This window comes from Nanorana parkeri, unplaced genomic scaffold (genome assembly GCF_000935625.1).
Source record: "Nanorana parkeri isolate BGI_ZX_2015 unplaced genomic scaffold, ASM93562v1 scaffold755, whole genome shotgun sequence".
NCBI lineage: Eukaryota > Metazoa > Chordata > Amphibia > Anura > Dicroglossidae > Nanorana > Nanorana parkeri.
Genome location: NW_017307023.1, coordinates 293,709 through 308,225, shown reverse-complemented (window position 1 = coordinate 308,225; position 14,517 = coordinate 293,709). Strand labels below are relative to the sequence as shown.

Sequence of the window (14,517 nt, the reverse complement as noted above, 5' to 3'; positions counted from 1 at the left end):
TTACTTTAAAATTTTATATATTTTGTTCTTATTGGCATGGTCACATTTCAGTTCTTTAGGTCTCGTTCACACCTAGGCGTATTGCATATGCGCGACCGTCATGCGTTTTTTTTACCGCGATACGCGGTAAAAAAGTCGCGCGACCGTCGCGCATTTCCGAAGGCTACTTGGCTGTATCCCAATGGAAACGCGCAACAAAACGGCCCAAAGTAGTACCTGTACCTTTTCAGGCGTGGGCCGTTTTGTAGCGCGTTAGGGACGGGCGGAAATACGCCAAGGTGGGAACGAGACCATTGAATACAATGGGATTTATATTTTTGAGCGTTTTGTAGAGCGTTCGTCGAGCGTAGAACGCGCTACAAAACGTTCAGGTGTGAACGAGGGCTTAGGGGGTATAGTATTTTGTTCTGAAAAAAGTAAATGACATACACTTTAAAGCAAATATGCTGTTTCTTATACTCATGTAATGTCAAAAGGTTTCAACATGTTTTCTACATGTACTGCTTTCAGTTAAATTGAAATTAAAGTATACCAACAAGGTGTATCCACAGACACTTCCTTTCCTAGGGTGACAATGTATGTGAAGGTTCTCATTCATCCAGGTCATGGTATATCTGTAAAAAAAAGTCAAGGCAACTGGACTTGCTGTATTTTTCTTGACTGGAATCAACACCTGGTTGTGACTAATCGATTATGTAGATTGGAGCAACATTCACCATATTTATTCCCAGTGAATTTTTTGTACAAGTCATTCTGAATTGAGAAAGCGGTTTGGATGACCAGTGAAACGTCTTCAAGAAAAATAAAGCAAGTCAGATACAGATATAGGGTGACGATGCTTATTCAGTTGAGCTGCAGCATTGCCACCTTCTTCAGCACACCCGAGTTTCAAAGTACAATGAACTAGTACATTCTGCCGTAGTCACAACAGTAAAACTGTGAAGTTTAGCGCCTGCTTGAGCACAAACGGGTCCTCAGGAAGTACATCTTGTAATTCTTTAAGTATCACACCATATCCAGTGCGTCCCGGTGAAGTTCGCACCCAGAACGCACTAGATCGCATAGATCAAGCCGGGTAGCGTTCTGGGGTGGGAGGGGGCATGTCAGTGCCATTCTTGTCAATGGCACTGCACACACGCCCCCTGCCCACAGTGCGCTCGCCTGCAGCAAAATGCGAGGTAGAGAAATGCCCTCCGTTCCAGTGCAGTGAGATCCGTGTGATGCAGTGCTTTACGGCCGTGTGATTGGGCCCTAAAGGAGTAGAGCACATTCAATTAGCAAAGTAGTAAATGTGGTAAAAATTAAATTAGCAAAAAATACCCAATCGCATGCAAGGACAATTTTAAAAAAAGCAAAGATTATTGCTTGCACATGACTGGAAGATGGAAGTCATCAGATCTTCACCTCATTCACTAAGCTAAGGGAAAATTCCTAAGGGAATTCCTTCACCTCATTCACTAAGCTAAGGGAAAGTTCACTTTGCTAAATAAACAGCATAGTCCTTCAGTAAATCAACTCCACAGAGTTTACAAGTTATGCAAAGTACAAAGAGAGAAAATAAAGGGGAAAAATTCAATCCTGTGTTACTTATAATACTCTATAAAACCAAAAAGTATTATTTTTGCGAGGTTTAGTTCTACTTCAGTTTAGTAGATGTTTTATGTATAAAGCATGTATATACATTAGACAGGGGTTTGATCATAACACTTGCTAGCAAAAGTGTTTCTAAATCAAAGAAGGGCAAGATCAGCACAGCCAAGCAATCATAGGGCAGATCTGAATACCATTGTATTGGGCAAGTTTAAAGTGGAACCACATCCTCCTATCCTTTACAACGAAGAAAGGTGCCATCTTGGCCTCTATTTAGATTGCAGTTGCGATGGTGCTGCACATGTGATCAGCTATGACACCAGCCATTTTAAGGGGTTAAAAGTTCAATTAAGGGCTGAAATAAGCACATGGGCAACCTTGACATTTGGCATGCCTTAACAGTAACTTATAGGTAGACAAACTTCAGCCCTCCAGTTGTGGTGAAACTACAAATTCCATCATGCCTCTGGAGATTATGCCTTTGGCTGTCAGTGTCTTGCAATGCCTTATGGGACTTTTAGTTGAACAGCAGCTGGGGGCTGAAGTTTGGCTTTGGTTTTATTTAATAGGGTTGCACCGATATATTGTCCAAAAATAGCACTTTTGGCAAAATGCTGAAAGTGCCATTTTCTGGCCGATATAGCAGTGCATCCCTGCTTTCTCTCCTCCCTGCCGGGCGCTGCTCTGTGTCCCAGCAGGGAGGAGAGAAACTGTCACAGGCGGCCGAGCGCTGCGGGAGGAGAGCGCTGTGAGAGGCCGGCGTCTCTCCTCCCCCCACCCTTCAGCCTCCTGTCACAGATCAGGAGAGCAGTGTGGGCGAAGACAGCCAGCACTTTCACAGCAGGCTTAGCTCCGCTCGCTCAGCCTACGGTGACAGCGTCTCAGGAAGGAGACGAGTAAAAACACTCAGCGATCAGTGATCGCTGAGTGTTTGTAGATAATTGAGGACATGGTATGTTTACTATATCCTCAATTATGAATGAATAGGAAGTGATCTACATCACCTCCTGTTCATTCATGATTGTGGATATGGTAAACACACTAGGTCCTCATGTTATGAATGAACAGGAACACTCAGTATAGAGGATTCCTGTTTATTTATAACAGGGGTTGCAGAAAAATATGTCCCTCAAGCTCCTAAAAGTAATGTAATGTAAAGGGGCGTGGTTTGCGCATGGCGGCGAGTAGACGTGCCTAGCCAGAGCTCCGTCTCTCACCCCGAGCAATCTTGCAGTTACCCATCTTCTCGAAGTGCACCTCGATCAGCCATCTCATCCCTAAAGCATGGGGAGAACACAGAAGTACAGCCGGTCCGCTGCGACCCAGAAAACCGGCACCATCACGCGCCTTTGGACGCCGGAAGCCTTCTCCCCGGCCGCCGGGGCGAGGCGTGCGCCTGAAGGCCCAGGGGCCATCCCGGAGATGCCACCCTCCACCTCACACCCATCGGACGGATCCCACTCCTCCGCTCTATCTGCGGCATCTACAGATTCCGACCGGGGCTCCGGGATGTCTGTAGCCACGCTGGCTAAAACTCTCCCCAGCAAATTGGACCGGACGGAGATTTTTTCCCGCCTTGAGCGCTCCCTCAAGTCTGAGATCTCATCTGTGAAGGCCGAAGTGTCCCATGCCATGCGGCGAGTGGAAGAGGTGGAGAGCCGATTGGACGCACAGGCCCAGGCCATCAAAGAACTTCAGACACACGGTGAGCAAACCCATACTGCTATACGATCAGCGTTTTACAAGCTGGAGGACCAGGAGAACAGAAGCCGTCGTAACAACCTGCGGCTCAGGGGCCTCCCTGAGGCCACCCAAGATGGGGACCTCGCTGATACGCTGCGTGGCATTTTTAACACCATACTGGGGAGAGCTCCCACCTCCACTTTGATGTTCGACCGTGCTCACAGGGCCCTGAGACCGCGCTCCGGAATGGGAGAGGCCCCTCGGGATGTCATAGTCCGCCTCCATTACTTCTCAGATAAGGCCCTGATTATGGACCGCCTTAGAGGTACCGCCGAGGTTGACTTTGATGGGGCTAAACTCCGCATTTTCCCAGACCTTGCATTTGAAACCCTATCCAGGAGACGAGAACTAAAACCGCTCCTACAGCTGCTAATGGGCCAATGACATCACATACCGCTGGGGCTTTCCAGCCTGCCTGATCGGATCAAAGGGGGGACGCCCAGCGTTCCTTCGTTTCCCCGAGGGCCCACAGAAAATTTGTGAGCGGGTAGAAAATTCCCCCCCCCCGAGCTGCCGGGTTGGTCAGATTCGTCCCCCGCCTGGGCTCCCTTACCCCCGATGCAATGGCAAAACACTCGTTTTGATTTTCTTCTCCTTCATTTTACGTTCTATGTTTTATATTTTTCTCTCCTCATCTATATGGCTCTACTGGGACGGCCATACCTACAATCCTTCGTTCACCCTAGGTTCTTATTGGGTAACACAGTTATACGGTTATACGTTTATATGCCTTTCTTTGATTGCTCGGGGGCTTAAGACAGGCGCTCTCTGACTACCGACATGACCATCATGGTTACGTTGCTGGAGCCCTGCCCATCACCCCCCACTAGGTGGCCGCTCCCAAGACACCGGAAGGTTCTTGGGATATGGCCCTTGTGCTGTATTTGGCACGCACTATACTGTTTTGATGTGCATTGTTCTGCATTTTCATGTTCCCCTTCTAAGTGTTGTCTCCCTCCCTCCCTCCCTATGTGCCTCTCCCCTCCTGTGTCCCCCGGGTGCGGTCCTTTTATCCTTGGCAATGCCTCTTCCACCTTACCCCAATGTCCACAAAATCATACAAGAAATTGTTAGCTCCTTACCTGCTGAATGCAGCCAAGGCGCTCATACCCAAATATTGGCGATCCCCACAGATGCCCACCATTGCAGAATGGTTAGCCCGAGTAGATAGACTAAGGTTGATGGAGGAACTCCATCACTCCAGCACAGATACATATACCACCTTCTATGCTACCTGGGCATGCTGGCTACACTTCAAAACAACTGACAGATATGCCTCTCTGCTGGTAACATCCCCAACGGCACCAAATGTACCACCTGACTAACTACACATACTTACCCGGTAACACCCATCGTGAGATGTATGCTCTTATAGCGGATCCTGGCAAAACCACACCCGAACCACCCCTCCTCACCCGCCCCCCGTCCTCCCTTGTCAATGTTCGTACCATGTGCGTCTGGTGAAGGCTTATGATTATTTCTTTATATTTACAATGAGTGACACATGTCGTTTATTATTAAGTCTTGAGCTTACACCGCTTGTCTTGATGTAAACCACCACTGTCTTTGTATTGTTTATGCTTTGGAAAAATCACAATAAACATTTAATAAGTAAAAGTAAAGTAAAAAATAAAAATGTATAAATAAAAATTAAATATAAAAAACAAACATTTATAAAAGATAAATAAAAATAAAATAATTTGAAAAAGTTAAAATAAAAAAAAATTCGGTTTTGGCCTGACTTTTTTTTATTTCGGTTTTGAAATGTTAATTTCAGTGCACCTCTAGTTGTATTAATAACTATAATGATTTTGAATGACAATGACATTGCTCTAGTTATTGCTACAGTTGGAAAAAAACAGATAACAGCAACGTGATTTCAACATAAAAGACATTGGTAGGGCAATGAAGCTAGAGTTTCTAGAAACAGACATAGCCAATTATTTTATACAAGTGGTAACTGAACCAACTAGATGGAAAGCATGCTAGATTTGGTAATTCGTAACAGGCAGGATACCATATACAATTTGCAGTTCCAGGAGCATTTGCCGAACAGAAAGCACAATATGGGAATATTCGAGTTTGTATTGAAGAAATGGAATCCCAGGCTGTTCTGACAGGCAAAGTTCTAACACTTCCAGGTAATGTTGGAGGGCGTTGCTAGCTACTGTCCTCCCAAAACATTTTTCTTGGCCCATCACTATGGTGGGCTGCCTTACTGACCAATAGAAATGTACAGGTGAAAGTAAGGGTGGGCAAGCTTTGGCACATTTGAGAATTGCAAAATGTTACAGTCAGAACAGCCCGAGATTTGTCTGTAAAGGCAGGGTTTTGAAGACTGCTACAAGTAGAAGCAATGGGCCCTTATCACACTACCTTGCCTTAAAATGTAGCCTAACTCTCTGAAACCATAACCCAACTTTAAAGCCCAATTGTAGCTTCCTTTATTTTTTTAAACATTCAATGAGCTGAAGTGCATACAAAAGTCTTCCAATGCCTCCAGTTACCCCCTAAACTCCTCTTCCCAGGCAGCACACTAGGGAACTACGCACTGTGCAAGAGCTGCGGTCTATTTTCAGCGGTCTGATACACTTCCAGCTCACAACTACAGCTCTACATTGAGCACGGAGCACAAGTCCTGCACAGAACACTCTGTGACAGAAGGCACGCCTGTCAAAGTAATGTGCTCCTTCTGGCACTTTTTTAATCCTATTCAATAAAAATAAATGGGGTTTCAGAGTCACAAAGCAAGCAAAGTGGAAGACACATTTGTAAAGCATACCGTGTGCATTATAAACATGCCAGAAGACATTTGTCCTTTGAAAAGGATCAGTATGGCCCAGGTATGGACGTGTTGTAGCTTTATAAATGGCCAACTATAGGACACCTTAGGCTCAATTCAAATTAACCTGTAACACGTCATTTACAGCCATATAAGCAAATTAACAGCTCTCTCTGGCTGCCATTGCCGTAAAAGAGGAATGTTTACAAAAAATTATTGTATAGCTTTTTTTTAAAAACAGGCCTATCAATTATGTGTGTAATTACCTAAAACCATCCTTTATATTACATTCCTACCATGTCTGGCACATCAGCTGACATTTCACACCCAGCTGACAGTGGGAGTGTCTGTGCTGGCTGTTTATATTAGAAAGAACAGGTAGATCAGGGATGATTGAAGCAATCTCCTATCTGCGGCGATGATAGTTTTATATAACACACAATGTCATTAGGTGGGACAGGTGTTAAGACAACACAAAAAGGTCAAGAAGAGTTCACTTGTGTATCAAGATGAAGCATTGAGACACTTAAATAAATAACTGCAAGATCAGAGAACGGGAAAGTAGAGAAGGCATATAGCTGTAGGGACATTAACAGAGCCAAGCACTGCCTACACAGATAAAGAATTTCCAGGGAGACAGCGAACATTATTTTTTTTCTGACTTGAGTGTCACCCTAGTCGGACGGAGTCAGAATGCAATGTGAAAGATCCTTGGTGCACAATACAAGCTGCTATTTCTTCGTTCTCCCTCCTCTATGCTGCTCTGTTTGTTCAAGACCTACCAGCTAAACAAACAAGCTCTTTGTGATTGGATTGACATGGTGCTAACAAGACGCTTAATGCCCAAATCAGTTTGAATGAAGGTAGAGTCCTCACTAATACCAGTACCAGGATCTTCAGCGCAGAGCCATCCAAGCACTTCCAAACCGCCAAACAAAAAGTTCAGGAAAGAAAAGTCATTCCTTCTCCTCCCTGAGCAAATAAAGCTTGCATTAAGTGAGCCACGTCACTTGTGCAGCCGCATGTCTCGTCCACGTAAAGGCTTTGTGTTACCTGCAGTTTTCTCAGCGATCCTGGCCTGTGTGGCTTGTTCCAGCAGTTCTACATCCAACTTGAGGGTGTCCAGATCCCGCTCTCGACTCATCAGGGTTTCCTGCAGCTGAGAATAAACAGGGAAGCCGAGCGATCAATGTATGATAATAAAAACAGGCTCTGCAACCTTTCTATTGACAGAACTATCCCCACACTTCGTTAAATCACAAAACTCTACCATTCCAGCAGTCTGTGTATTTAGTTTATAATGTAAATGTTTAGAATATAGTGTGAAGTTTTTGTAGTGTAAATATCAGGGCACTCCTGTAACCTGGAACGATCGGTAACTTTCTACTGGGTTAATTCTGTTTATGCGGACATCTGCTTACTAATGCAGTTGTGTAACCGTAGCACTTAAGAGAGTACTCCAGCTTAATGTACTGTTGACAGGAGATATAAATGTGCCAAAAGTACTACACTACATTGCAATAAATTATAACTCCAGACAAGATTATTCATTCAAAATGTTAAGCAGCATGTTCGCATTAGTAAACCATGAACAATAAAAAAACAACAAAACTGCTTCTGCCATGATGGTCTTCTGGTCTTCACAGCATATCTGTCATGGCCAACGCTTTAACATGGCCATTTATTTATTTTAGCATAGTCTCCGCTCCGGCATCAGATCAATGCTCCTCTGGGATGTCTACCAGTAGTCACCAACTATGACCTGCACATGCTCCGCAGGGTGACAGTACATCCCACCAGACAGCATAAGGAGCAGTCCAGATTGACAATGTAATATGTAGTTTCACTGTCCGTCTGCACATCACAGACAGGGTCCTCCTACCCATTACCAGCACTTCCAACCCACAAGGAAAAAAAGTGAATAATGTTAAAAAGAAGAGTTTATTGTACAAACTAAACAGTGTGGACCAGATAAACTATTGTCAGTGCCCCAAATACATTGCCTGGCCAAAAAAAGTCACCATCTGGATTTAGCTAAGCAAATAGGTCAGAGCCTTCTAATTAGTCTCATCAATGTTATGTGGCCCAAAATGAGGTCAGCTGCCTACCTGAATATACTGAATGACCAGATTTTTCCATCAATAAAGTTTTTCTTCCCTGACAGCACAGGCATATTCCAAGATAACAATGCCAGGATTCATCGAGTTCAAATTGTTAAAGGGTGGTTCCGGGAGAATGAGACATAATTTTCACACATGGATTGGCCACCACAGAGTCCAGATCTTAACCCCACTGAGAATCTTTGGGATGTGTTGGATCAAACTTTACACAGTGATCCGACTCTCCCATTATCGCTACAAGATCCTGGCGAAAAATGAATGCAACTGTGGACAGAAATAAATGTTGCGACATTGCATAAGCTTATCAAAACAATGCAATGTCGAATGTGTGTCAAAGGTAAAGGCAATCCAGCAGAATATTAGAGTGACTTTCCAATTTGGTCAGGCAGTGTATATGGCACACCCAAAACAGCATTTTTGGATGCCTCAAACAATAGTTCAATTTGAAGGGTTTGTAAGGAAAGATGTGATTAAGGTCCCAAAAAATTCAATATTTATTGCAATGGAGGTGTACAGCATTGCACCAAGAGAATGATGGCTAATAAAGCATGCGCGCTGGGACCTAATAGCTTTTGTGAAGTGCAATGCCCCACAATCAGATGTGCCGTGCGACACCTCACATTCCTCTGCAACCACCAATCATAGTTTATTGGGCCCAGTGTTATGAGAATTAGCTACTTTAAAGAGAACTGGGCCATTAAACCCATAGAACAACCCCTCTGTTAAGAAAACACTATTTATGGGAAAACCATGCTAATAATCATCAGATTGTGTGCAGGGATTCAAAATCAGTGTTTAATTTAGAATGCTGTAGAATGAGCAAGTCTGAATCAGAAAAATATAGATCTGCACCCCTCTGACAAGGTGAGTGTCACTTTTCTGTGCAGCCCTGAGTCTGGCTCGGGGTTACCGCTCCTAGCATTGAAAATTCACCCGGAGCCAGACTCGGGATTACCGCCAGGGAGGTTAAAGGAGAAATATGAGGTGATTGATTGATTTCCACTCATCCTCTTAGTTAGAGCTGACCTTTGACAAAGAAGCTGTCACAGGTCGGCTCTATTTATTGGAACGTGAGCTTGCCCACTTTCCGATCATCTCCCTGCAGAGAGTGGTGACTAACAGTCACCGATCCCCGCAGGGATTCCCCCCCTCCCCTCTCCGATCCTCCAACGCTGAGTGGAGGAACAGACAGGGGAGGGGGCGGGCACAGCTAGCTCTAGATAGGCAGAGCCTGCTGTCCCTCATGCAGCTGGGTGGATCCAGACAGTACTGTCAGGACCCGTCCCGGCTGCGGCGCTCTCAGTATATCGCGGGCAATAGCCCGCGATATACTGAGCTTTGGGTTATGGGAGGAGATTAGTATATGTTCTCCCGTGTCTTTAAAGAGAACTATGGGGAAAAATACTTACCCTATAGTTCTCTTTTAAGAGCTGCCCCCATTCTGCTCTGTACAACCTCTGCTGCAGCTCATTATGAAGAAGTGGAAGGGTGAGCTCTGACATATTTTGCCACTGTTGAAAATTGGGCTGCATAATAGCTTCCTACCACTGTCAGGAAAGGAGAGAAAGCAATAATTGTTAAAAATTAAAGCTGAACTCTGGTATAAACAGTTATTGACTGAATACAAGGCCTATGTATTCTTACTTGAGTCTTTTTATACTTTGTGTATTTCTTCTAGATCTGTGCAGTAATCCAGTGTGAAACTATACCTCTTTGCAGCAGCTTTCTGTAATAAAGACTGGCCACTGCTGCTCTCTCTCCTTGTGCAGGGTGACTGATCACCCCCTCCTTTAGTTTTCTGCAGACAGCCTTTAGTGGGTGTGCCTACTAGGCCCCTCCCACAGGTCTGCTCTCTGAATTTCAACAGAAAATACAAAGAAAAAAAAAAACAGACCAGAGTTCTTTTTTCAGGGTCAAGATATTATCATCTTTATTCTTGGAACTGACCATATTTCTGTCTGGGACCTTCACTGTCAACTGGGATGAAATATACTAAAAACATTGGTCTATCAAACTGTGTGCACCTTCTGTCTGCTGGAAGGAGATCAGAAGTATTATCAGGAAGGTGTCTGAATAATCCAACTCTCAAACTAACCATACACCAGCCACATAAATATGTTCTGAGCTTAGGAAGGGGGTTGTAGGGGGGACACTGATGACATGAATATTGGAATCTTGCAGGAACCTTTGGCATTCAACCTAAAAGAGAATGGATGAATGCTAAGGAAAGGTAAACAATCTTCTTTAACGTGAGCCTGCAAGCTATCCTAAAGTATATTACCATTTTTGTAGCCAAATTTGGATAACACCTATTTTATATTTGTTACATGTTGCTATTCACATAGCATTTAAAAAAAACAATGCTTCTTGCCGGTTTAATTGTTTTTACATGGGTAAGAGATTTAAGGGTTAGAATTTCTTCTTGCTTCTATTTCTTTGAAATGTTATGAGGAGGTGTGAGGGTTCTGAGGTGGCCTGTCTATTGTATGTTAATGAAGCTTATCAGATAAAACACAATCCTCAAATTTCAGTCCCAAGTCTTTCTATTAGGACAGACCACTGTGAAAGGGCTAAGAAAAACCTTGAATCAGTCATCTTGTCTGATTTAACAAAACATCTAAAAAGGTAAGAACATTTTTAAAAATATATTTTTCAGTATGCTTTGTGAACAGGAACACATAACAAACATATAGAGGGGTTTTTCAAATTCAATGGCAAAATTGGAAATACCCTTTAAAGTTTCTCAAGTAACAGCCCAGTCTAGGTGAAGGAATCAAAAGAGGGTAAACTTACTATATGCATATCTCCCTTTTTGTCAAATATTATATTTAATTACTGTAATAGTTCAGGTAAAAGGTGCTTGAAAAGCTCCCATCAGCCAATCTAAACATTAGGCACAGCAAAATGCCCCATATTACTTTTGTTTGCCAAAAATCATTTTCCCCTTATAACTACTGAGGTGCTTTCACTACACAGAGGGATGGACTCCAGGGGCTGACTTGCTACCAAGGGCATAACTTGCCAATCTTTAAGAAGACCAGAAGAGCCAGACTGTCCCCTTGTCAAATGAGAGCACCTCAGTGGCCAGTAAGTTCACTGTTACCGGGCAGGGGGGTGTTGAGTTGGTAGGTGGGTCTAAGGTTAGGGAAGTGGCACCCTTAGAAAAAAGTAAATTAAACCAGTATCAGATGTGTGCAAAAAGAGAGGGTTTTCTGGCTAACAAAGGTGACATTAGTGCCTTTGTTTAAAGGAGAACTATGGGGTCAGTGTTTTTCCCCATAGTTCTCCTTAGGGTAACGGGAGGACACAAACTAGCGTCCTCCCGTTACCCTAAGCTCAGTATACCGCGAGCTACAGCTCGCGGTATACTGAGACGCCGCACCTGGAGCGGATGCCGACTTAGATGACGGGATCCGCCCAGCTGCGTGAGTGACAGCTGGCTCTGCCTATCTAGAGGCAGAGCCAGCTGTACCCGCCCCCTCCCCCGTCCGTTCCGCCAGTCAGCGCTGGCAGATCGGAGCGGGGAGAGGGGAATCCAGCCCCTCCCCCTGTCACGGCAGAGAGCCGTGACAGGATCGAGAGGCGAGCGAACCCGGTATGTGTTCGCTCACCTCCCGATCTACTGAGCCGACCTGTGACAGTCTCATTGTCACAGGTCGGCTAGAACTATGAGGTGAGTGAAAAGCACTCACCTCATAGTTCTACTTTAAGCATAACTTTAAAGTGAAACATGACTGTCAGGTTCCCCTTAAATACCTGACAGTTTCAGTCAAAACCTTAATCAGATACATTGTTCCATGCTACCTCTGAGAATGAAAAAAACCCCTCCCCTCTATCTTATGAAGGGGTGGGGGAGGTTAATTGTAGTGCTGTCCTAGGGTGACAACACTGATTCTCCATAGATACAGTATGGCGAGTGTGTGCTTTGCCACCCTAGGGTAGGAAGTGTATTAGGTATGGGCAGCAAAGGTTTGAGTTGTGTTTTTACTACCCCCACCCCCCTCTCCTTCCCAGCTGCCCATCTAAAACCTAACATGGAAGCTGCTCAGATTTGTACACATGCTGCAGCCATAACGCTAAACATCATGGCCTTGGTAAATTGTATACAACAGGTTGCATTTGGCAGTGGGTGCCACTTGCCGAATTCAACCAACCACTGCACTGGTGTGACAGCTTGGCATGTGCTATTGGCAGGGTCAGAAAAAAACCAAACACAAAACAATACTGCCACCTCCTGAATGCTTGTAAACAGGCTATCAACAAATTGCTTTTCAGAGGACGCCAAAGTCTGCTGCCCATGTGAACCTTACTGTCAGAATCCCTTGGTGAAAATGAAGGGAAAAAAGCATGTTGTTAAAAGAAAAACAAATGTGACCATTGCATCTAAGGACTGATAAGCTGCAATAAATGACAGTTTTGTTCCTGGGTTTAGACTTACCATTTTACCTATTCTGTCTTTTAATATCAGATTTAACAGAAAAGTGGAGTTATGTTTTAAGCCAGTTATCACAATGTAGAGGACTACAGTGTCAATCACACCTCTATAAAAACTTTTTTACTCGAGTATTCTCTTATGATTTAATGATTTATCACAAGTGGCTACCATGATACTGACTAATACTGGTGTTAATCACTAGGTCTGGAAACAGAAAGCAGGAAAGGGTGGGGCATTTCGACCGACCAGGTGCTTATGTGCAGCAATAAGCTGTGTCAGGTGGCACATACAGGATAGATAAGATCACACCTAGAATCTAATCAGCAGGCTGGCATTTTATAGCTACTGATATCCTCACACACCCACAGTGATAACCTAGAAACCTGCACCAGGAAGATGCAAAAGTTGAAAGTAATTACAAATAGAGCATGAATAAAGATAAATAACAATAGTTGTCTATTAGCTCTCTGTATAACATTATTAGTATTGGAACCAGTTACAGGCAGCTATAGCTTCTGGTTTTGTCAGGCATGCAACAATAACACAACAGCTCACTGTAAAATCAAAGACGTAAGCGCCGTTAGAAATTTACGAGCCAAGGAAAGCACTGAAGAAGGCATCTTTGGTTTCATCGTGACACGAGGAGACAAGTTCTTGAAAACAATGAAAATATGCGGTTTATGACACTTGCTATCATGCAGAACGCGGTTTATGGCCTGAATTGCCTACCTACTGTCAAAGTAATAATACCTGTATACATTGGTTAACACACGTATGCTGGTCTGATGGCTTTTGATTCTAGACAAAGAGATGACAAGCTATCAAACCAATTACCTAGGTGGCAACAACACTTAGAACGCTGGCACAGAGGAAGGAGACACAAAGAGGACCTCTAACTACAAAGTCCACTAGAAATTCTATTGGATGCAAAGATTACTTTTGATCTCTAGAAATGTAATATAGTCTAAGATCACACATACAGGGAATTGTGAAGAACACAAATACTCTTAAAATTTAGAACTGGGACCTATGCATTACAACTACAGCAAAGAAAACTGGAACCTAAGTGGACCTGCTGCCTACTGCAACCAATCAGTTTCTTATCTTAACAAAATACTCTTAAAATTTAAAACTGGGACCTCTTAATTAGAACTACTTAAACCAATTAGTTTTCTTATTTGTTACTATGGAAAACCATAACATTTTTGCTTCAGTGTTCATAAATCTGCTTCTTTGCTTAAAGTGACACTAAACTCAGGAGTTAAATCTTAAAAATACATTCAAGTACCCTATTACCAATACTGTACCCTTTTTGTGCATCACTCAGCTGTAGATCCTAAAATCATCTCTGAATAGGTGCTGACACTGTCCTTCCCTCAGGAGGGAGACTACTTTTGTTCCTTATGGTCCCTGTGTGTGTTGTAAAGTACCCACCGCTCCCAACTAGTTCCCACAGTGGACTGCAATCACATATTTAGTTATTTAAAGTAGTATTAAAGTAATTTTTTACCTTAATGCACTCTCTGCATTAAGGTAAAAAATAAAACAAAAATCGGTACCTTTTTCTGCCCCCCCTCCCCCTCCCATACCTGTCAGCGCTCTGGTTGCGGGGGAGTGGGGAGGTTACTGAGGGCAGAGGAGCCATAGGCTCCATAACAGCTGCTTAACTGCTGGCGCCACCCGTTCAGGGGTTGAGCGCTGCAGGAACCCACTAGAAAATTAGGAATAAATGCTTTTTGAAGAAAAATACAGAATTTATAAGGAGGTGGGCATCATAGGTGGAAAACTAATAAAAAAAACTGAAGCTTTAATATAACTTTATTTTGTATTGAAGTTATAGCCCATTA

The 14,517-nt window shown here is 43.6% G+C and overlaps 1 protein-coding gene across 1 annotated transcript in view; it reads right to left on the bottom strand.

The window, feature by feature from the left end:
- MIPOL1 (mirror-image polydactyly 1) overlaps positions 1-14,517 on the bottom strand; it is a 288,139-nt gene that overhangs the window by 254,610 nt on the left and 19,012 nt on the right. Inside the window, exon 3 of the mRNA XM_018564483.1 lies at positions 7,169-7,274. Coding sequence (XP_018419985.1) covers positions 7,169-7,274 — 106 coding nt within the window. The remainder of the gene's footprint in view (positions 1-7,168; positions 7,275-14,517) is intronic.